The 17282-nt window shown below is 44.9% G+C and overlaps 2 protein-coding genes across 6 annotated transcripts in view; both read right to left on the reverse strand.

Moving 5' to 3' along the window:
• Nucleotides 1-680: 680 nt before the first annotated feature.
• Nucleotides 681-17282, reverse strand: part of LOC139480518 (CAP-Gly domain-containing linker protein 3-like) — a 51933-nt gene continuing 35331 nt past the window's right edge. For all 5 annotated transcript variants that reach the window (XM_071263610.1, XM_071263614.1, XM_071263613.1 and 2 more), the window contains exons 8-13: nucleotides 4066-4191; nucleotides 3556-3679; nucleotides 3274-3362; nucleotides 2993-3047; nucleotides 2196-2290; nucleotides 681-1007 (exon numbers count right to left, since the gene is read on the reverse strand). In XM_071263610.1, coding sequence (XP_071119711.1) covers nucleotides 715-1007; nucleotides 2196-2290; nucleotides 2993-3047; nucleotides 3274-3362; nucleotides 3556-3679; nucleotides 4066-4191 — 782 coding nt within the window. In that variant the 3' untranslated portion in view covers nucleotides 681-714. The remainder of the gene's footprint in view (nucleotides 1008-2195; nucleotides 2291-2992; nucleotides 3048-3273; nucleotides 3363-3555; nucleotides 3680-4065; nucleotides 4192-17282) is intronic.
• On the reverse strand, nucleotides 5807-10435 carry LOC139480517 (uncharacterized). Its single transcript, XM_071263609.1, has one exon. It carries the CDS (start codon nucleotides 10376-10378, stop codon nucleotides 5966-5968), a length of 4413 nt encoding a protein of 1470 aa, XP_071119710.1. The 5' UTR covers nucleotides 10379-10435; the 3' UTR covers nucleotides 5807-5965.

Consider the following 17282-nt stretch of genomic DNA (forward strand, 5'->3'; position numbering starts at 1 on the left):
TTGTCGGTAATGGATACGAGGCAGAGTGTGCCAGGTGGCTTGACGTAAGCCGTTGGGAGTTGTTGGTAATGGATACGAGGCAGAGTGTGCCAGGTGGCTTGACGTAAGCCGTTGGGAGTTGTCGGTAATGGATACGAGGCAGAGTGTGCCAGGCGGCTTGACGTAAGCCGTTGGGAGTTGTCGGTAATGGATACGAGGCAGAGTGTGCCAGGCGGCTTGACGTAAGCCGTTGGGAGTTGTCGGTAATGGATACGAGGCAGAGTGTGCCAGGTGGCTTGACGTAAGCCGTTGGGAGTTGTCGGTAATGGATACGAGGCAGAGTGTGCCAGGTGGCTTGACGTAAGCCGTTGGGAGTTGTTGGTAATGGATACGAGGCAGAGTGTGCCAGGTGGCTTGACAGTTTCACTCAGATATTTGGGGATAGGTTAAGGTAGGGTGGGAAGTACTTTTTTTGGTCCAACATTGAAATTTGTCACTGCTCCCTTAGATCTTTAGTGTAAATGCAGGCACAAGACTCCTGAAAGCTCAAAACACTTTCAGCTAAAACTGGATTTTTTGACAGCACTCACTGAAATCATTACAGCCACACTGAAAGTCTACATATGCAATATTTACTTGCATCAAGACTGGTTTTGAATTTCAGCTGAACAGTTGAAACTGTTTAGCTGATATATTTTTCATTGCTAGTATTTCATATCCCGACTCTTCCTTCTCCTAGTGACTGTGATGGCTAGATTCCCCGTTTATGCGACTGTCGCCATTTACTCGCTGCTCACTATTGTGCTTCGTCAGATCTGGTGGAGAATGGCTGTCAGTCATTAGTTTGGCTCCGTTTATTCCTCGTACAAACACCTTGCTTGGCCTCACAATAAGCCCGTGGTCGGGTTTACATGTAAAGTATCTCTTTCCCTGTACACTGCCGTCGTTCTTCCCCTTGGCTGCCCGGAGCTCCACGCCCAGCCACACCCCCTCCCCGAACTCTGTCGGTCCCACGTACCGCACAACACCTGCAATGGAGACGTATACCAGGAATCTAACCTCAACAGAAATATATAGGTAGGTTCTGATTACTCTGAATTTGAAGACAAGGGTAGTGGGGTAGGCTTTACATCTTTCAGATCAGTTTTTCATAAACCTTGAAGCTATGTTGAAGAACTGCCTGTGAAGTATGGCTGTGTTGGTACATGTTTTCAGATGCACTTATTGTTTTGGCATAACACATGTCTAGTGAACTGCAGCACTTTTGACAACTGACATATCATCCGACAAATCTGGCAGATTGAAGTACGGCACCAAGTACAAGACCAAGTACGAGACCAAGTACGAGACCAGATATGAGACAAGCAGGAGACCAGGTATGATTTTGTTTGTTTGTTTGTTGTTTAACACCGCACTCAGCAAAATTCCAGCTATATGACAGAAGTCTGTAAATAATCAATACTGGACCAGATCCAGTATCCAGTGATTGACATCATGAGCATCGATCCACACAATTGGGATTGATAACATGCATCAACCAAGTCAGCGAGCCTGACCACCCGATCCAGTTGGTCGCCTCTTATGACAAGCATAGTCGCCTGGCCAGGTACATGACCAGGGGGAGACAGGTAGGAGGCTAGGGAAGATACAGATAGGAGACTAGGGGGGATACAGGTAGGAGACTAGGGGGGAGACCAGGGGGAGACAGGTAGGAGGCTAGGGAGGAGACCAGGGGGAGACAGGTAGGAGGCTAGGGAGGATACAGGTAGGAGACTAGGGGGGAGACAGGTAGGAGACTAGGGGGGAGACCAGGGGGAGACAGGTAGGAGGCTAGGGGGGAGACCAGGGGGAGACAGGTAGGAGGCTAGGGAGGATACAGGTAGGAGACTAGGGGGGAGACCAGGGGGAGACAGGTAGGAGGCTAGGGAGGAGACCAGGGGGAGACAGGTAGGAGGCTAGGGAGGATACAGGTAGGAGACTAGGGGGGAGACAGGTAGGAGACTAGGGGGGAGACCAGGGGGAGACAGGTAGGAGGCTAGGGGGGAGACTAGGGGGGAGACCAGGGGGAGACAGGTAGGAGGCTAAGGAGGCTAGGGAGGATACAGGTAGGAGACTAGGGAGGAGACCAGGGGGAGACAGGTAGGAGGCTAGGGAGGATACAGGTAGGAGGCCAGGGAGGATACAGGTAGGAGACTAGGGAGGATACAGGTACTAACCCATCTCATTGTTACACAGGACACTGATGCCCGGCTCCAGCTTGAGGTTGGGGCTGGAACCCGGGGTACGCAGGATGTTCATACTGGACCGCGGCCTGCAACACAAACAGCTGGATTAAAGTCGGGGCTCTAGGTGTGTTCAAACATTGCATGTATGCAGGTCACGGTCACAGGAACTTCAATAATGAACCTACAAATTGTAGGGAATCAAACCCAGCCTTCTGAGTGTAACAAGACAACGATCCCACCACTGGACTACCTGCAACTCCTTAATCAACATTCTTTATATCTGCAATACAGGGCAGAAAAATGAAGATACATTCTCAAAGCACTAATTTTAGTAAGGAGTTAAATTTTACATTCGCATTGGAAACATTTCAATCTTATTAAAATCAGATCTTAGTTCTCACTACCGCGAAACAAAGATCTGAGGACCGATCTTTTGCGAATTTTGAGTCAACATTAGCCAATCAGAAGGCAGCTTTCTCGTGCTTTACAGCACTAGTTTCAAACTGGCGACTACACCTCGAAACATATTTTGACGAATTCTCAATTAAAGATTTGAAACTGAACAAAACAATCTGGAATGGCTAATAGATGACCTAGATTGTATGGATTCAGTCGTAAAGCCTGTGACGATCATTCGGGAATTACTCTATGTCGTCTGTGACAATCTTATTTTCAATTTTGAACATGCTGAACACCAGATAACAGGTTTACAGTGAGACAGTATGTTAGCTACAGAGCAAAAGAAAATTCAGAAACTTCTCTACTTCACTACAGAGATGTACACTTACGTTTTCGGTGAGGATTTAACCGGCGTTGAATTCAGCAGGCTAGCTACACTAGGAGCTGGAAATACAATACATAACTAAGAATTAGAGAACATGCTGATTATCAAAGTTTAAAATCCTTTCAGTGAGGAATTCTTTCTAAGTAAGTCGAACCTTGCTTATCCGGATACTTGCGTTTTTTTCAAATATTGTCTTGATATATGAGTGATATGATACACGCTAAAGCTACCCATGTAACGCCTCAAACAGCAGACACTCGAGCAGCTCTTCAGGGCTACACTCACCTGTCATCTTCCGGTCAAGCCTCTCGGACACAGCTCCCCAGCTGATAGTGTCCAGGGACTCGTCCGAGTCAAACCGGCGGTCACCAAGTCTGGAACAGGACACACTTTAGTACAAGGATCATTGAACATATTATTTTTTCGACTTCCGAGAAATATGTCCTCACTGATCAATGCACATTTAGAAATCCAGATGAGTATGGGTTTGTTTAGTTTGTTAATCTAATAAACAGAATGTTCCTTCCGTCTGTTATTATATTGCACCAACACTTTTCCTTCTCTTACTTCTGTATCCTTGACAACGGGGCAAAGACACCGAACTTGGGCCTGCAGGTGAAATAGCGGACTCCGTTAACACAGCCATCATTCTTCCCTGCCGGCTTGTCCAGCTCAATCCCATACCAGACACCTGTACAGGGATAGAGAGACGACAGTGACTTCAGGGAATCCCATGCATATCTGATCTATCACCTCTCAATGGAGTTTTCAGTAAGCCTTCTGCTTTATGAGAGTGAACAAGTATCAAAATAGGCTTCCAATTACTTGTTTTGAATCCTTTTAACTGGCCCACTCAGACTATCAAAGCAATGAACTGCAACGTTGATACAAAGTGGCTTAATTTTCTAAAACTGCAAAGGTATTGCAAGAATCTCCCTGAGTGTATAACATTATAAACTGCCCTGGGTACATCTGGATGTCAGGACAGACCCAATGAGCTCTAGCAGTGACATGGCAAGATTACTGACTATACTGACCCACACCAACTGCACTGTGCAACTCTTCACTATACAATACCTGGGGCGAACTTGGTGTCTCCTGCAAATCTGACTGTGCCCTTCCTCTGTCCGGCAACAATGACCCGATCCCCGGTCTCGATGTCCCCCAAGTCCCCCACAGATGATGCCCTGGACTTGCTCAGGCCTGGAACACAACCACATTGATGGTAACATTGCAGCTTGCAGTGTCAGTGTCAGCGTCAGTGTCGTGTCAGCATCAGTGTCAGTGTCAGTATCAGTGTCGTGTCACGTCAGATGTACGATATATGACTTTTTCCGGTTTTATAGTACTAGCTCACTGAGATATCATGTCGCAGTTTACCATGGATACCAGATTCAGACTCATCATAATGACTCCTAGACAACCAGCCCAACACCAGGTAGGGTAACAACAAGTACAATCTTCAAAATCTTTTGATGGGTCAAGTGGATCAAATCACCGACCGTTCACTCTCCGGGCAGTCTCTCATTCACTATACACCATGGTAGATGTCCTCTATAACAGAACCCACAATGCATCTCCGGAAATACCAATCTAATAACACCCACTGCTCATAAAAGTCCTTTTAGGGACCTACCAGTAGATATTTCATATCTGTTTTAAACAACAGTTATTCAGCTACTTATTTCTAAGAAAACACATTGTGTTTTAAAGCAGTGAACCATCCCACCACCACAATGTTTCAGTTCTACCACAGTGCAGCAGCTATATGGGGGGAAAGCTTAACTGATGTACGTTTAGCCATTTACCACTTTGGTGAAACCCACAAGCACAGGTATGGTGCTGACAAACCTAGAATCATAATCGGGACTCGTCTCAATCTGAATCCTCGACCACAGGTTTCCAGTATGCTTAAGGGAGGCAACTCTCCATACTAATGCCATTGCCTTCGACTGGGCAATACATGCCTTTAGTCAGACGGGTATATAAATATTGGGCATTATCATTTGCAGCAGCCCAGGGTATGCCATTAAGGGCCCGATGATTGAGGGCTGTTGAACAAATGATAATGCCCTGAAAAATAGGGTTATCGTTATTATAGCGGAAATGGAGAGAATCTGTCCATCATGTCCATCGCATGGTAATACCTCTACACCAATCCAATCAAACAACAAAATGTGGCAGTTGTTATTCACACGTAGGTTACAACAGAGGTCAGTTTGACACAGGCCTAGAAACATGTCGTCAACAACAGACACATCACTATATGTCACAAGACGCCACTTGACCTTGACTAACATCGGAGAGAAAGAGTTCAGGAGCAGATTGAAAGTGAACTTTCAGAGTAAGATGAACATTGACTTGTTTTTGTAAGTGATATGGAAACAATTGACAGTGCAATGATTGATGCACCTGCAAGCTAGTTCACAGTATCAGCCTAAATGCTGCACTTGGCCATAGTGTTCGTGGTACCCTCAATCTACAATCTGGCTGGCGTTTACTCATCTCAGTTGCTACTGAATGCCCCTAAGATTATGGGGGTGATCGGGTAGCCTAGCGCCAGTTAGGTTGGGGGGGAACTGTACACTTGTCACACATCGACAGGACACAGGTAAAGACTTGATGATATTTATTGGCAACACTCGAAACGAGCCGCGAAACCCAAGCGAGCCTCCCAAGACAGGCGAGCTACCAAGGGGAGCTAACCCTGTTTACATTAAAGCATGCCAAGCAAACCTGCGTTGGCGTGACTGTCTTTTTTTTTTCTTCATGATAAACGTTATCTAAACAAACCATAATGAAGGAAATAGGCGTGAAAAACAACTTGGTAAGTAAACAATGATGTAATAAAGATCCAATTTCTGGTTAACCATGAAACCAATTGGTAAGTAAACCATCATAGGGTAGACTGCCCTCTGGTCGATGGGGATTATTCTGCCCCTCACAAACATAACATTTAATAAACAAACACAATACTTCAAAAGTCCAAAACGTATTCATCAAATCGCTTTGGTCGTTGACGTTGACGCGATGGCCTTGAAGTTGAAGATGACTGTATACCTGGGTCAAATAGGGGGTCAGATTGATCCGACGCAGAACTGATGTCGGTTGGGTGATTGTCATCAAACACGTCATTCTTAAGCGGTGGCAGAGGAGGAGTAGAAATTTCCAGAGGAATGTGCGGAGTCTCCGGTGTCTGGTGAAGTGTCTCAGGTGGGTCATCATCGATGTCAGATGTGTCCTCACTGTTCGCTTCATGCACACGTGTCTTGTTCCAAAGTGGGACTTTAAAACATTCTGAGAGCTTAACTCTGTATGAAGTGTTCCGCAGTTGGGTCCCAACGAACTTGCGGACATTGCACCAGAGGCCATCTTTGGTGACTACTAGGTAACGATTCCGTGCACATGTTTTATTGCGATCGTTATGAAGGTACACCAGGTCGCCTATCTCAATTTGATCAATAACAGGTCGATGACTCCGAGGAGCCTTGGATTTTTCACTGTGACTGTGGTTTTTTTGGCGATTAACATGTTGCTCTGTTATCAACTGCTTGTCGGACAGAGGCAACTGACAGTTTGTGAATTGGTCTCTCTGGGTCCACATCTCTCGAGAAGACAGGCCTCGTGAACGAATGCGTGTGTTTAGGCGGGCGACAGCGATGGCAAGAGCTGTTGGTGTAGTGGGGCCCCGTACAGGGTCTTGGCGCACAAGCTCATCCTCTAATTCTTGTATGGCCTTTTCAGCAACTGGGTTCTTGTTCACATTCTTCACTCTGCCTATTTCTAGGGTAATTCTATGTTGCTGGAGACGTTCATCCGTGACTAGACTGCTAAAGCCTGGGGCTGGGTCAGTGCGGATAACAGCGTGAGGGCCATCAAGTGGACGGAATTCAATGCAAAGACGAATCAATGCCTCACACAGGGTGGAGCCACGCTCATCGGTAATGATGCACGCCGCAGTGTAGGATGTGACACATTCACGTAGAACGAGGATTAGTTGTCGTTCCCTGCGCATAACATCTGACGCAAATGCAAACCCAACAGTTTCAGGTGGATCACTGGTGCTTTGGTCCACAACAACATGAGGTGTCTTACGCAAGGAGGCGCACCGGTGACAAGATTTTGAGACAGTGTTTATGGATCTGTCAAGGTCCAAAGCAAAGAAGTATCTATGGCATACTTGCTTGAGTTGGTGTGCAGATGGATGATCCAGTTGTATGTGTAGGGCGGTCAGGACTCCGTCTAATACTTGTCTTGGAACAACAATGCACTCTCTTGGTGAACCAAGTGGCTCAGATTTTCGGACAACAAGCAATCCATCCTTGGAGATGGTTGCTGTATTTAGGTATCGTTTGACATCCCTGATGTTTGTTATCTTCTTGGATGGTCGGGTACCTTGGAGAAGATGAGCATGTGTTCGTCGAAGATCCTGGCACTCCTCTTGCAAGGAACGCCAAGCAGACCTGCTTGTGAAAGGAAGGCGGGTTGTTCCATTCATGATGTCCTCTATAGACAGTTGTCGAACAACAGAGCTTTCTGTGCGCTCAATGAAGGAGCAGATTTGGCAAGAGGGATTGTCACATTCTGGTGCATTTCTGCTTGCAAAATCTGATGGCACATTTGCAGAACCAGCGAGGTGTTGTATCGTTGCTTGGTAGCGGCTAACTGTCGATAAGAAGGTAGACACCCGAGGACTAGCAGAGAACTCCCCACGGCATAACTTCTCAAATGCCAAAACACATGGTCTACTGTCGGTAAGGACACATGCTTTGTGTTTTGACTGGATAATGAAAGGACTGAAATGCTTAGTAGCGATAGCAATTGAAAGGGCTTCCACTTCACATGGTAACCATGCGACCTGTTGTCGCCGAAGCTTGGCACTGAAGAATCCTGCTAGTCGTGGCGAGTCACTACGTGTTACATAAAGTGTTGCTCCAATTCCTGGCTTCCTAACAGCACCATCAGTTACAATCCAGAGTTGGTCATCGGGGTGGGGCAGTACTATGGATTTGTTGGATGCGAGACCAGCCTGTGCTGTTTTGAAGGCATCGAGCAAAGAATCAGACCACAGAAGCTTTTCACTAGACTGGCGACCCCCCACTTCAGCATCAAGTGGGGCAAGGAGTGTGGAACAACCAGGTATTACACGGGACAAGACCTTGTAAGCTCCTATAAATGACCGTAAGCCAGTCACTGTTTCCGGAGGTGAACAAGAAGCCAGAGTTGATATGCGGTGTTGGCTTGCCTGAATGGATCCTTCGTGCCATTGCCATCCTAGGATGGTTGTTGTCCTGGGAGCAATGACTGTCTTGTTAGGAGATAATCTGAGATTGTTGTGTTTGAGCGCTTCAAGTACGCGTCTCCAATGACGAAGTAACTCATCCGGGCTATCAGCACCACAATAAAGGTCGTCAGCAAGCTTAGCAATCATCCCTTCCTCTAAAAGATCCCCTAGTACGCGGCACATGAGCTCCTCCAATGCAGTTTCAGACCCCGGCATTCCCATTGCAGACCTGGCATATACTCTCACACCACGGAACGGGGTCACTACACCGCAGTATTTCATCGACTCCTTGGCCAGAGGAATCTGATAAAAGGCATTGGTTAAATCTGCGGTTATAATGTACTTCCACTTGGCAATCTGTCTTAGAGTAGAATCGACATCAGGCATGAGGGAAGGTTGTGGCTTACTGTATCGTCCTACATCAGAGATGGCAGTCACCAATCTGTAACCACCACTGGACTTCTTGATTAGGAAAGAAGGGTTGAGGTATTCTACATGGATACCTGCATCTTCAGGTCGTACAAATACACCCATCCGCTCAAGTTCATCGAACTTTTGTTGGAGCTCAGAAAGTTTATCTCGTGAGTATTGCGGGACACGACCCTTCCGTTGTGGAGGTTGTACAGGTCCCATGTTAACAAATGCTTGAAAGGGGCCTGAAGCACCATTATAGCCATCGATATGTTGGTTAAACACATCGTCGAACTCCGTAAGTAGTAACTCAAACTGAGATTTGGTATCTTGCGGGAGGATATTGTCTGGGTCTACACAAACAGTGGATGAGAAACCAATGTCCTTAATTTGAGGGGACATAGTTGGTGGTAGCAGATGTGCCGGCTCAACATCATAATCAGGGTCGCAGTCAGGTATAAAAACTGGGCGAATCTGGCAAAAGTGCTCGTGTTTCTTGAGCAGTTGTGGAGTGTCGGACAGATTCGGGATCCTGATTTTGCCTGAGACGCTTGAGATAATTCCTAATTCTGGCCAAGTGGATGATAAGGTAGAGCGTCCAGGTCTGGTATCTATGCGGGGTTCTATGGCAAATGTGAAATCCGAAGGAGCAAAGCTTTCAGGAACCGGCACCTCAATAAAGTCTCCAGGCCATATGGTAGTAGAAGTGTCTGGGGCTCTGAGTACACAAGCTCGTCTCACAGTATGTTCGTCACCAGTTGTTTCTGTGGAACCGTATGTGTATGTCGTGCCATCACCAAGTATGATCTGATGTTTTGCAGGGCGTACTGCCACATCGTTGGCCTCCATAAATGGTATGCCTGCAAGGACTTCTACGTCCAGGTTTTCCACCACAAGACCATTAAAATCGAACTCCTTGTTGTCGCGTGTGAAAAGTATTCTTGTCTCTCCAACGACCTTCAGTGGGGAAGAGCCATCTGCCTGATGGGCTGACTGAGAGCTAGTCTTGATGTCAGCGCCGAAGCCTGTTGCTGTTGAGAGGCGGATCATGTTACCAGTAGCTCCACTATCTACAGTGACTCGTGCCGTCTGGTGGCCACAGAAACAGTACATATAGGGCGACTGACGAACTTGCACACGAAGAGTGGAGACAGGTTCAGTAGATGGCACTGCACACGCATTTTCAACTGTATCACTAGCATCGTCAGCAGGGTCATCAAGTATACTGGCAATTTGTCTTGCTTTGACCATGTATCTCCGGTCATGATCTGGAAGGAACTTGCACTCGCTGAGATAATGAACGTGATCGCTGCGTCCTGCAGCTTTACACAGTGGGCATGATTTTTGAAACTTTCTACCCGTTTGTTGTGCTTTAGCAAAACGTGAGAATGACGAGCGCTGTTGTGAAGTGTTTGTCCTCATAACCTTAGCATCCTCTGCTGTGCGGATTTCATCTAAAAGTGAATCGAGAGCCTGTGAGATTTCAGGTTTCAAAGAGGAAATTGTTCGTGAGCGAAGATCTGTCCCATAACGTTGTTTGACGAGCTTTGGAAGTTCAACGTGTATCAGCCTCAGCCATGTGAGCACAACAAAATTTTCTAACGATGGTGACAATTCCTCGTCCTCTTCAGGTGCATTGCCATAGTGGGTTATTCCCCCTTCACGGCGGAGTAAATTGTCCTCCACAAAAGCCATTAGTCTCTGATACAAATCTTCCGGTCTCTCGTCATTTTCAAGTTTGATTTCGGCAAAGTCAATGAAATGAGCGCCGGTTGCTTGGAACCCGAAATGTAGGCGTATGGCATGCCATATGGCATCCACAGACGTTGAGGATTTTATTATGGTGTTCCGTGAAATTATCGGACAATAATTGGCAATCTGGCCGAGCATGAGCTCCAAACTGCTAACCTTCTGTCTTGCAGTTCTTCTAATAGCTTCACGGACGTCTTCCCCGTCGTCAGTCATGCCCCTGAGTGGCGTGGCCCTAGTTTTCTTATGCCAGACTGCCCCGTCGGCAAGAAATGGAGTAAAATTTGTGTCCAAAGATAATGTATAAAGGAGATTTTGCCTCCAGTTCTCGAAAGAATTTACAGTCTCAATCTTACCGAGGCACCATTGCTTCGGGGCACGTTGAGCGTTGGCCATAATGACAGTCTTGTTTACTCTGCGTTATCCAGGCACTCTACCGCCTGACCTGTTGATCACGTTCAGTGAAAGTATGCAAGTACTACAGTTCGTTGTGTCGCCTGCTTCTTTAGACGTGAGTTCAAACCCGCTGCCACCACGCCAGTTAGGTTGGGGGGGAACTGTACACTTGTCACACATCGACAGGACACAGGTAAAGACTTGATGATATTTATTGGCAACACTCGAAACGAGCCGCGAAACCCAAGCGAGCCTCCCAAGACAGGCGAGCTACCAAGGGGAGCTAACCCTGTTTACATTAAAGCATGCCAAGCAAACCTGCGTTGGCGTAGTGGTTAAAGTGTTTGCTCATCATGCCAAAGACCCACATTCGATCCCCCACATAAAACCATACCCACTCACTCACACCTCACAACTCATGCACAGGACATTAACTGCCTATACATCTAATATCATTTGACTCCCAAGGCGCTCACAGAATCACCTGAGTTAACAGAGACATTATGAAAGTCAGACGCCATGTTTGTTCACGTTAGTTTGCAGATTAGCTTAAGGGTCATAACGTGATTGACAATGCCCAGTTGTTAGGCAAAATAACAACATTATCGTGTTACAATGGCCAGCACTATGCCTGATAACTTGCAGAACATTTTATAATTCCACCCATCTTAGGTATAACACTTCATAATCATCTGAGTCAAATAATTAAATTGAAGGCTGCATTAATCTGGGAATAGTTCTGCTAATTTTGTATCATCCTTTACAAGGCATGGTGAGAGGTTGATGTAAGCCTGTAGGTTCTCGGCCCCAATTCTTGTATGGTCACTCGTCAATCAATGGCTTTTTCAAACCAATGATGAATCTTCAAATTGTAGCCCGGTAACCAATTCTCACCACTAGCTGCATCATTAACTGGGACTGATCTGTGTCATGGTGGATGGATGGGCTTGTGACCGAGGCCTTGGTGAGCTGTAGTGAAGTGGCAGGTACCAGCAGTGTTAGAACACCCGGAGTGACCTTCACCTACATCATTTACATGGAGATGAAGCCACATCTGAGAACGACGACTGGTGTCCTACTTCTGACACGCAAATGAACTAAATAAGGAACAGGTACTTACAAACTGCATTTTTCCCTACATGAAAAGAAGCCAAGTAGGAAGTCAAATGTGTGCCTACAGCGTGAAGAGCCACAACTTTAACCTCATTGCCCCTCTGATATAGGAAATGTTCCAGATCTCAAAGGTTGACTTCGATCCCCCAACAACATCGCATCCACAAAATAAACACTTGACACAGCCATCGTAGCTAACAGACTGCCATTATAAGGTCCGCAGATACAGTTGTACTTTAAATAAGATTTCTTTTTTTATGACCATCCATAAACTAGCTCCCACTCATATGTTATTTTTTCAAAAGCACAGTTATGAAACAACTTTTTCAAGACAAATTTCTTTTTTGAAACAACTTTTTCAAACAAATTTCGTTTTTGAAACTTCTTCAAAACAAATTTCGTTTTTGCACCAAAATTCAACTTTTTGCATATCAAGAGGTTACCTGCACATGAGAATCATGTGTACTTTCATAGATTTGGAACATACCAGAGAATTACATATATAAGGACACAATCCTCCCTACCTACCTACCCTGTCAGTCTGGAATGACATCATGAGAAACAAAACAAAATTTGTTTCCTGTGCATACCTAGTGTCAGACTAGCAACTAATTTTGCAAATGATTCTAACAGTCTGTGCTAAACGTTTGAGACTACTCGCCATTACATGACTCTAAGCATACCTTTCTGTAGAATTTAGTGTTACCATACCAATTATTATAAAAGGAGCTTACTAGACTGAACAGAATTTTACAAGATTCAGGCTTTGGACTTGTGGCTAAAGTCACAGACCGTGTCAAACATTGTTATACATTTTACCATTTGAATTGAAAGCAACAAAAATCATAATTTGATAGCTGACAGCATGTGTGATAATAATAAACTACTAGCATCACTCATGTGAATCACTGGATTGTCTGGTCCAGACTCGATTATTTACAGACCGCTGTCATATAGCTGGAATATTGCTGAGTGCGGCATTAAACAACTAACAAACAAATTAGCACCAGCAATTCTGTAATCATTCTCATTGTACTGAGTGAACTTTTGACCTACAATCTGCCTCAAGGTTGATACATGAATCCACAAATAAGCTCATATGCTGTATCAAGCTGGCTGGGACACAGGGATGAAACTGTATGGTGTTTAATTACTCGGAACTCATCTGGGAGTAGTGAGAGAGTATGGTCTTCACTCTTGTACCAATGTGCAGATTGAATAAGGGTCTTTGGCGTGCCGAGCGAACACTTTAACCACTAGGCTACCCCACTGCCCCTAATCAGGAAGAAATAGCAAGCTACAATACTATTCACTGTACCTACAGTACTCCAAGAGCAATTATGTGTCTGTTATTTCATCCATCAAGCAGAATGACTGTCCTCTTGATTCATTCTAAGCTATAAAGTAATTTTCTAAATGTACAGTACACTACACCATTTCTTTACTTTACAGGACTCTCATATTGCCTGCAAGGACCCAAAAATTACTTATCATAGGGTCTCCTTGACATCCACTTTTGCCATCTTCCGGAGGCAAGGGATTTACTGACTACAAAAGTCAAGTTTCCACCCTTGAAGAACTAGGCTGGAATTTTGTGGCTCAATCGTAGTGCCATCAATAGCTATTAAGAGTTATGTCCCTTCTATGTCCCACCTACTGACCAATGAGATTCCACCTCTCATATCACTTTCATTTACTTCAAACAAGAATTATCCTGGTTCGCCCCGATTATGTTTCTAGGTTTGTCAGCACCATACCCGTGCTCGTGGGTTTCACCGAAGTGGTAAACGTCTGAGACCTGCATCACTTCGGGCTTTCCTCTCACATTAAGCTGACACGCTGTGATATTACTGGAATACTGTTAAAAGTAGCATAAAAACCAAACTCACTCACTCATTCAAACAAAAATGGCAGCTCCCAGTCAAGACAATCTGATAATGTTAACTCAAAAAAAGATTTCACATTCCCCTCCTCACAGACACCCTGTGCATGTGGATTGTAGCACAACACTCGAGGACCTTCAATATTCAATAAAAAATGAAAAGACATGGAACATGTCTGTTGATGCCCAGTTGACTGTACACATTGCAAATCCTGTGATTGACTGAAATCTGCACGAGAATCACCATGTTGTTTCCAAGCAGGATATTGATTTTGTTATGCAATTTTGCATAGACTAATGCATAGTCAAATGCAATCCCCTGAAATTCCAGCCTAGTTTGGCAAGGGTGGAAACTGGACTTTTATAGACTTCTTAAGATGTTCATTCCTAGGTGTCTGTCCCTTTCCAGTATTCTCACACCCAAGCATTAACTTTTCAATTCAATGTCCAATAAGTACCCAGAGGCAGATCCAGGGTGAGGGGAGGCCTGGACCCCACCTCTGGATCCGCCTATGGTACCAGAATTTCATATGTTCATTCCCAAGTGTTTGTCCATTGTACTAGTCAACAAGATATATACTTGGGGCAACAGGAAATGCTGAAGGAATGTCTCCTGAAGCCTATCAATGCTGAAAGAATGTCTCCTGAAGCCTATCAATGCTGAAAGAATGTCCCCTGAAGCCTATCAAGGCTGAATGAATGTCTCCTGAAGCCTATCAATGCTGAATGAATGTCTCCTGAAGCCTACAGATGACTGAAGCAATGTCTTCTGAAGCATATCAATGCTGAAGGAATGTATCCTGAAGCCTGTAGATGCTGAAGGAATGTCTCCTGAAGCCTATCAATGCTGAAGGAATGTCTCCTGAAGCCTATCAATGCTGAAGGAATGTCTCCTGAAGCCTAAAGATGCTGAAGGAATGTCTCCTGAAGCCTATCAATGCTGAAGTAATGTCTCCTGAAGCATATCAATGCTGAAGGAATGTCTCCTGAAGCCTAAAGATGCTGAAGGAATGTCTCCTGAAGCCTATCAATGTTGAAGTAATGTCTCCTGAAGCCTATCAATGCTGAAGGAATGTCTCCTGAAGCCTATTAATGCTGAAGGAATGTCTCCTGAAGCCTACAGATGACTGAAGCAATGTCTTCTGAAGCATATCAATGCTGAAGGAATGCATCCTGAAGCCTGTGGATGCTGAAGGAATGTCTCCTGAAGCCTGTAGATGCCGAAGGAATGTCTCCTGAAGCCTGTGGATGCTGAAGGAATGTCTCTTGAAGCCTGTAGATGCCGAAGGAATGTCTCCTGAAGCCTATCAATGCTGAAGGAATGTCTCCTGAAGCCTATCAATGCTGAAGGAATGTCTCCTGAAGCCTGTAGAAGCTGAAGGAATGTCTCTCGCTGCATACACACTCACTCTTTTAACACTAAGACGCACTCAGACATCACATGACTGATATGGTTTAGAGACATCCTACAAGTATATCTTGTCACATGCTGGTGAGTAGTGTTAGACAGCTGTAATACTGATAATACTGATAGCACAATTTGCAACCTCCGCAAAAAAAACAAACACAATGACAATAATACACTAAAAAATCAATTTACTACCCAGCTACCCATACCACTATTACCCGATGCAAGATCCAGATTGAAGCAGACACACCCACTCATTATAAAAATTCTCATAAAATATGTCAACAGTCAAGACACAAATCAAAGAACGACCTGGTCCAGAAGCCACCATCTTCTTTCACCAGAGCCAGGAATTATTGAGTGAGGACATCTTTTATAAAACCAATCCTGGCTCGATTGGGAGACATCTTTGTGTGAGGTCAAACAGTATCCCCCAAAGAGAATGGTCAATTGACATAAGGTGGCGAGGTGAAAATGGGTGTAACGTCGCGTCCAAGATTATTGCACTTACATAGTGACTTGCATGTACGTGTGTGTGTTTGTGTGGCTGCTTGTACTAGTCTGGACTGATGCCGATTTATAGTGCTAGACCACTGAGATACCATGCCGCAGTTTAACAAGAATACCCCACTCAGACACAGTGTACCGACTCCGAGCCGACCAGACCTTGTTTTAGCCCCTTAATGACGAGTGCCAGACAGGGTAACAACAAGAACCATCTTTTAACGCCTTTCGGTATGACCAGACGGGGATCGAAACCAGGACCTTCCGCTCTCCGGGCGGACGCTCTACCACAAGACCACGGAGGCGGTCTCAATTGACATAAGATTTAATATGAGGTAGAATTGTTCAAATCTAACAAGTGATTTCATTTTAAGACTACAATTCAAGTTTTACTCAGAAAATATTTTCAAATATTTCATTTCATTGATGCTCAACAGAAAGTCTAACTACCAAACAGTTTGGCTCGTCAGGATGTGATTCCGCATTCCATGGCGATTTCATAGCACAGTAATGCAGTCTGTGAATTAAGCCAATAGTTCAAAGCCCAAGTCAAATGAAATAATGTTCATCCAGTCAGCATGGTAAGATCAGCTAATAACACGCCATGTAACACTAAAAATCTACTGAACATGCAGGATTTCCAAAGCATGTGCACCGCCAACTCAGTGTCAACAGATATTTTCCAAATCTTTTCATGTTTTAATCAAGGTGCTCACGTGATTTGATGCACTTCTCGATGTCAGATCCCTTTTATCACAATATTGATCTTGTTTATCAATCAGATCGTATTGAATGGGTGCCAGCATTTTGTTTGAAGCAAATGCAACTGATACTAGTGAATCTGATCGGACCATAGGAATGCATAGAAGAGACATAACTCGTAATGTCCACTTGTGGTGCTACGATCAAGCCCATGAATTGCAGCCTCATTCGGCAAAGGTGGAAACTGGATTTTTACAGTTAGTTAACTCGCATGCCTCGGGAAGATTGGTTTCTGGCCCGTGATCATGGGTTTCTGGCCCGTGATCATGGGTTTCTAGACCACAATCACAGATTTCTGGTCCACCACAATCACAGATTTCTGGTCCACGATCATGGGTTTCTGGTCCACGATCATGGGTTTCTGACGTGCCAAGGCAACACAAATCAGCACAGAGAATTGCATTTCCATAGACAACTCGGCTACCAATGCCATCCACACTTTCATGACGTACACCATAATCAGCAAATTAATATTGAATAATAAACAAATTTCACCATCATCTTTCCTGTTTTTCATATGAAATGAATCAACACTTGTCTTCAAAATTACAAACCCTCCACAGCAGTTTTGCAATATTTGACATAACCAGTCTACCATAACCATCACAGACACACCATGTCCAGTCATCCATATTCAGGTTGACCAATTCCGGGGTAGAACAGATCTTCAGCAACCCATGCTTGCAGTAAAAGTACTATGTTTGTCGTAAGAGACGACTAACAGGATCAGCAGGTCAGACTCGGTGACTTGGTTCATGCATGTCACTGTATCTCCATTGCTTGGA

Source organism: Haliotis cracherodii, unplaced genomic scaffold (assembly GCF_022045235.1).
Source record: "Haliotis cracherodii isolate W230 unplaced genomic scaffold, xgHalCrac1.p SCAF_4, whole genome shotgun sequence".
Taxonomy (NCBI): Eukaryota; Metazoa; Mollusca; class Gastropoda; order Lepetellida; family Haliotidae; genus Haliotis; species Haliotis cracherodii.

Coding starts and splice junctions, on each gene's coding strand:
- LOC139480517 (XM_071263609.1), bottom strand. CDS start 10,378: ATGGCTTTTGTGGAGGACAATTTACTCCGCCGTGAAGGGGGAATAACC.